The sequence below is a fragment of the Perkinsus marinus genome (assembly GCF_000006405.1).
Source record: "Perkinsus marinus ATCC 50983 genomic scaffold scf_1104296945006, whole genome shotgun sequence".
Lineage (NCBI taxonomy): Eukaryota > Perkinsozoa > Perkinsida > Perkinsidae > Perkinsus > Perkinsus marinus.
In genome coordinates, this window is record NW_003211258.1 from 41826 (window position 1) to 48959 (window position 7134).

A 7134-nucleotide genomic window follows, 5' to 3' on the forward strand; every position below is an offset into this window, starting at 1 on the left:
AACAAATTATACTGGATTACACTTGGATTCCAAGTGTATCGATCGGATCGGTATACGATCGAATAAGATGCTCCTGAGATTACAACTTAACTGTGTGACGCATCCGGTATACGGTTTTGATCCGTGACGGTATGAAGTTCGTATTCGTAGAGCCAGTTAGGTTACATGACTCATGTATTGAATATCTTACTCTATGAGATCTTGTTCAGATCCTAATTTCAGGTCACTCCCGTCACTTTCTATCCGATATGGATACTAGTAACTGTATAGCAACAGAACGAGACTGGAATGCGCGAGATTCAGCCGTTTAGTTGGTCTTAATCTTCGGCCTATTCCGTTATAATGTGTCTGATGTGGACGCTTCTCATGACGAATAAAACGAGGTTGGAACGAGAAATAAAACGTGAGTCGTTCGTACTACCAACTCCGTAGCCTCTCACATGGAGGCGCCATCATGGAGCATGTGAACGTCTTACAACACTCACCCTCTTCTGTGGAGCAAAACAGCGTGAATACCTGGTAAGAACAGTTCCTGGAACGTCTGCCGCGTTCAGTCAAGGCCGTTCACCTTCTATTCGAGAAGTAAGATCCCATGGTCGGAAATCAAGCTTAGTTGGATCTTTTTCGCCCGATATAGGCATCGATCATGCTACTGAGCTTTCGATGATATTAATACTATGGAGCATTACTCACCTCAACTTCATGTTACTTCGGTGAGTGGCGCTCTACTGTAACTTACAGTCTGTAAGAGTGGTCGGCATCCCGGGTGACCTGTCGTAGCCATCTGGCTCGACCTTTGCGGTAGAAAGCTGCCTATTCGAGTTCTTGATAAAGAGCTCCCTGACTTACAGCTCGCCTTGTGAACTAATGAGTAGTGGATAGTAGGGAGAAATGATCTCAGAGATCAATGCTCATAATCGCCGAATTCCGGTGTTTCGAATATGACGGCGAGGAATGATAACAAGCACTACTAGTTGGACTCGATGGCGAGCACCAAGGGATATGTCTCTGACTTAGCTAAGCGCCGTTTGATGGACCTATTGGGAAGCTCAGCCGCATTCAATCTCATGGACATCCCGTTGCGGGAGACTAGAAGCGTCAACTGCGCTCTCCGCGTATTGGCGAGACAACTTTGTATTGAGAACTGGGGACACGGCTGCGGTGAGCTCTGATAAGGGCTACGATCGCATGTATTTCTATGCTCCGAGAATCAGCTCATATCACTGTAAATACCACCAAAAAGCTTCGATGGCGCACCAAGAATGGAAGTTTCACAATTTGATCTCGTGTGTGCCATCCACGTTTTTCCCATTTCAAAATGAATCCCTCGTGCTCCAATATTCGGCAAAATGGTGTTTGTATGCAAGGCGCAAGTCAGTGAGGGTTTAGTTGTCAACAACAAAATCCGTGCTTAGAGAAGCGTATATTACTTTCACTGACTCAATTCTAACCTTCGCACGCAAGCGCAAAGTACGCAGGCGCAGCGAGTACAGGGGCCTATTTCACAAGCGTCCTTAGATTAGGACGTCTTTACGTATAGGATTTTAACCTTAGGACGTCCTTACCTAACTAAGGCTATTTCACAAGATTTTCCTTACCTAACGTTAGGATCCTATACTTAAAGACGTCCTTACCTAACGTAAGGATGTGCTAACTGAGGATATTAGGACTCCTAACGGCAATTAAACACAACGTAAAACATTATACAGCTACGAATCGAACCTGGATAGATCGAACAACAGCCGCAAACTCTACCACCCCACCATTTTATACTTGATATAAACTAAATAAGAATCCGACAAAGATAGTGCCACAAGGCGCCATTCAGCAGATTTAACAGATAAAACCTCTTTTATTATCAACTGATACGCGTAATGAATGATCCAGTAATGGACCATTATGGATCTTAACGTCTTCTGATATGGAGGGGTCTTGCAGTAAAAAAAGGCTTGACTCTACCGAAGAGTAGCATTTGTAAGGAGTTTCATACGAAGCTTATAAGCTTCAGATAAGTATCGAACTTGGTAAAGAGTTTTGTTAATAGTTGTAAGATTTTTGTGCAAGTTACAAATTAATTTAAAAATGTGCTCGCAGAGTTTCGAACCAACGACTGTTTGGCGGAACGTAGCGAGTCGTCTTGTATACCTTTAACGTTAGGATGGTCGGTAAAGTACCCCCCCGAGGTACTTTACCATTAGGATGAAAATTTCCTTAAAAATATAGCTTGTGAAAGCCGAGCGTCCTAACAGCCTGTTTTTGAGGATAAAGGCATCCTAATATCCTAAATCCTAACGGTAAGGATCCTAATGTCCTAAAGTCCTAACCCAACCTAAGGAAAGGGCCCTTGTGAACGCCATTTATCCTTAAGTTGCATCCTAATGGGTTAAAATCCTAACATTAGGATGCTTGTGAAATAGGCCCCAGGAGAAAGTTGACAGCAACAACATCAGCTGAGCGAAAAAACACATCTCTAGTAGGCTGGCGGGTCGTGTACAGATACGGTTCCTCATAGGGACTCCCTATCTACCCGGCGGACTCCACATGAGCTCGCAAATTCGTTGATCTTGAGGAGCACGGCCTTGAACAACGATATATTACGGTAGAACGCAACCGAGTGGATGCCTTTAGATCAGATAATACAGATTACCAGACACGACTGTAGCCGTCGAGCAGTGGCTCAGCCTGCGAGCTTAGCTTGAGACGATAGTATCGTCACGATGGAGACGGAATCAACACAGAAATCTAAGCATCTTGCGCACTTATGGTTTCTCAGTGTCAGTCATCACTGAATTCTCCCGGCGACAACCGGAACGACTGAAAGAACTTGCACAGAAGATATACGGAAAAAGTAGAATAGAATGAGTACAGTGACCATCACTCTTAGCCTTGCAGAGAGAGGGACCATCAACAAGGTCTCATAGGCGGTGGGAGAACCAACAAAGGTGGGAGATCATCGAGATTCCACTCGAAGGGCAGTCGACTGAGATATTGACTAGAAGGAACTGGAACTCTCACAGGTCCCTGAGTTTCTACTTGCTGACATCCTTGGATAATCTCAACACCAGTAGTATTCGGCTGAGAATCTTCGTCAGAAGGTATTCCTTCGGTATCAGAGGATGGCCACGGAGGGATGGGAACAACGTTAGTTACCCAGGCCTTAAAGCACTGACCGTTGAAACCCTGTAGCAACACAGTCGCCCCATCCGCCGCAGCAGCCACACGAAAGGGGCCTTTCATTCTGCCTTGTAGCTTGCTGCCAGAGGTAACATAGTGATAAACACTACTGCCAACCGGTAGATTGAACTGCTGACCATTACGCACACCATAAAGGACTCGACAACGTGAGCGCTCCCGTTGATCTTGCCAGTGTCGTAGATAAGCCAATACTGATGCACGATGGGATACGATAGCGGTCTCACGGACTCGTTGGGCAGACCGAGAATCGTCAACTGGAACAAGACGAGAACGCAGAGACTCGATCGAGGCATTCTTCTGATCATAGAAGACTTGAGGATTATAATGGGGGAACATCAGCATACGAGGTGAGACCCATAAGTGCTGGTCTATAGGAACGTCGTTCAAAGCATCACATGCCTCAACCACGGCCTGCCACCATAGCTTGTTAGAAGAGGCATCATTGACAACAGCCTTGACTGACTGAGTAAGTTCCCGATGTGACCGTTCCCAGAAACATAGTTCTGGAGCATACAACGGCGCAGCTAATTGCTGAACTCCCCTCGAACCGAGCCAGTCGGATACCGCTCTCGAGAGAAATACCTTGGCATTATCGTGCATCAAAACGGCAGGTCTGATGGTGTTACTGAAGCATAATGACAGAGCGGATATGATAGTACCACTGGTGACACTGCCAGTCAGGGTCTGGCATGTAAGAAACCCAGACACCATATCAGTTAGGACCAAACAGGCAGAAACATCATCGCGCTTCGAAGAGCTACGGTTGGTAGTACTCGGGGTGTGGACTTGAGGTAAATATAAGTCAACGCCTAGTACTTGACCCGGTAGTAGGTTCTCAACATGTTTTACACCAGCAGAACTATTGAAGCAGCGGAGAGAACGAGTTCTGAGGCACGGACGGCACCTTGTCAGAGCATCTCTAACGACCTTCTCCAAGCCAACCCAAAAGTAGGTCTCTTGAACCAACCGACCCAAACCTCGAGCACCGAGATGAGAGTTCCGTACATGAAGATCGAAAATAATTTTATGTTGCAGGTGACGGGCTCCCCGGCCGATAACGCGCTGACGTACGATAGTACCATCAGGACGTTGTAGCACATGACGATACAGCTTACCGTCTTCAACGAGATAAGAGTTAGACAATCGCTTAACACGGTCCGGAGAAAGATGACCAGTGCACTTATGCTTGGTAAGGAAGATAAACACCGCACACATCTCTCCGTCTTGTTGTATAGAATCCGTGATAATCTCGTCAAGGCGTGACTTATCATCAGCTGTCAACTTGGGGAGTTCATCACACTCAGGTAGAGGGACAGGCATCTGGCCAGGTCGAGGAGTGAGGGTACATAAGGATGCTTCTTCATCAGTGAGCCCTTGTAGGATACATGCAACATCATCAACCACCAAGTCTTGAGCTTCTTCAACATAGGCCTCGTCAAGCGCGTGGTCGGAACTCGAGATACTTGGGGGTACATACTGAGGGCGTAGATGGATATTATCGAGCAAGACCTTGAGCTCAGTAAGGTCTACATCACAGTTGGGTAAACAGCGCGATGCGGCATCAGACACATTGAGAGAAGATGGCACATGGACAACTACTACTGAAGTACTCAGGCTCAGCAGAAGTTCCCTGACTTGCACTAGTCTTCTCAAGTCGTGGTCAGAAAGTTGTCGTTTACGACCTCCCTTGCGAACCTTAAGACTGGCCATCGCTTCTGACATCGATCCAAGCCATTTGAGTCTTTGAAGGTTGATCAAGCTATCAGTACAGATGATGAACTTAGTAGAATCGTCCAAGGAGCAGGTACGGTCAAGACGGACGGCCTCTTCACTACCCCTTAGCAGGGCATGCAGCTCCTTCCGAGAGGTTGTACCAATATGCGAGGCAATAAGAGAGTCGGAAGTAGACAATGAATTCTTGCTATTTGGGAAGAGCCCACCACGACCGAGTAGTCTTGGAGATATGGGATAGGAAGATCTTCCAACAAGCAGCCTACTTCTGATATCCACCGACCAACCCATGCCACTAGCATCTAGACTGACAATAATTTGTACCGTTCCCTGTAGAAAGGGACCTGGGCGTACAGGTACAAAGCGAGGGGTCTTGTGCAAGATCGAAACCGATCGGACCCACGAGTTCACAGCCTGCACTATATCATCACTAACTGGGAGATCCCAAGAGAGAATGCCAGTGGACGACACCGATACCACCGCCTGTCGCCAGAGGGACCGCCCCCACATAGAGTACTCCAAGAATCTACCTAGTGGATCATAGAGACTAGAGAGAGCCTTGCTTATCTCTCGTTTAGGGACACCCAAGGGAAGCTCTTCTATATCAAGTATCGGTAGAAGATGATCGTCAGAAGTAACACGATAACCAAGGACGGAGCGAACATCCGCCTCGCCCAGGGACCATGTATTGAACTGCTTGGCATCCGAGAAGGTAAAGCCTCTATAGCCTGCGACACCAACTCTCAGATCTTTATTCCAGTGGACTTGGCATATGTGGTCCCCGGCGATCTGCCAGTCATCAACATAATCCTTCCAGCACGATTCCCACAGCAAACCCTCATACAGAGAAGTAGAAGATAGTGGAGAGAAGTCGAAGGCGGCCTCGATTATAGGGCGACAGTAGTCGTACGTAGTATCAGAATAGAATCCAGGCGTCGAACAAGAGAGCTCACTAACATATTCACTAGGAACTGAAAGGATAGAGCTTAGCTGCAGAGACTCAAGCTCGACTCCAGCTGTTGCAACCTCTAGTCCACATGGACTATTGCTCAGGCCGAAAGCCATCGAAGCCCATATAACTAAAATAGGAACCCCATCATGATCTTCCACAGTTCGTGGTCGCTGTAGCACCGTAGCACACAGAGCCGAACTGCGTGGCGTCCACAAGATCTGATTGAACGCCGCCGAGATATCCATGTAATATATGCATGGCTTCGAACTAGTAGTGATCAGAAAACTCATCAAATTCCATCTTGTCGTAGACGGAGGCGTCAACAACCGATTACTTCGCCTAGCATCATAGACAATACGGCAAGGGGTTGTGCTGCTGGATCTTTTGAAGACGTACTGAGATGGCACGAAGGTTGGCAAATAACGATTATAGTAGGTATCATGTGCCATATGCGTCGTGCGTATCAGGGGGCTGTGAGTGTAGAGGTTATGGAATACCGTTCTTGGTGGAACTCGGTCAGTGAACCGTAAGGGCATATAACCAACATAGCCGGATGCCAGTAGCTTGTCAATCGCTGACCCTATCTGGGACAACTCGTCTGAAGTACGACCTCGAAGAGACCTTGCAGCACGGATAACGGTAGTTTTCCAACCAAGCCCAGCCACATCCTCTATTCCTTGAGCAAGCAAATCCACAACATATCGCCCATCACGGGTGAAATCGAGCTGTACAGTCCTCGAAGGAGAACGATGTTCGACCACCTTACCATGAAGATTGGGCCTCAGCTTGTCACCACAGTGTAGAGTGTCTACGAACTCGGACCCTTCTTGCCCGACAGTAAGTTGTACATGAGCACATGAGAGTTCTTCTTTGACAGGAATGAAGGCTTCCCAAAGGCGGATATCATCGTCAGGCTTATCACCAGTAACAAGGTGTACACAACTCGCAGAGATCGGCTTGAGACCGGAATCGGCTGTGGAGGTACTCGTATCGATTGCGTCTGAACAAGAACCAGTAGTGATTCTGACAACACCACTATTGCCGAAGTCAAGCCTCGCCTTCAATGCGAAGAGAGTAGGGACTCCTATCACCACTGGATAGGACAGCTGATCTGTGACATAGGCCTGAACCGTTGTAACAGCCTTAGGAGAGGCCAGGTGATAGAACAGACGCCCAGTAGTTTGATCTGGGACTGACTGTCGGCCAATGTAGCACACACAGGGGTACTTGGGGTAGATGGTCGTTTGAACTGTAGA

The 7134-nt window shown here is 47.4% G+C and overlaps 1 protein-coding gene across 1 annotated transcript; it reads right to left on the reverse strand.

Annotated features, from left to right (window-relative positions):
• Positions 1 to 2904: 2904 nt before the first annotated feature.
• Pmar_PMAR013049 (hypothetical protein) lies at positions 2905 to 5991 on the reverse strand (the record flags this gene model as incomplete). The annotated part of the gene is made up of 1 exon (XM_002779932.1): positions 2905 to 5991. One exon carries the CDS (start codon positions 5989 to 5991, stop codon positions 2905 to 2907), a length of 3087 nt encoding a protein of 1028 aa, XP_002779978.1.
• Between the last annotated feature and the right edge of the window lie 1143 nt (positions 5992 to 7134).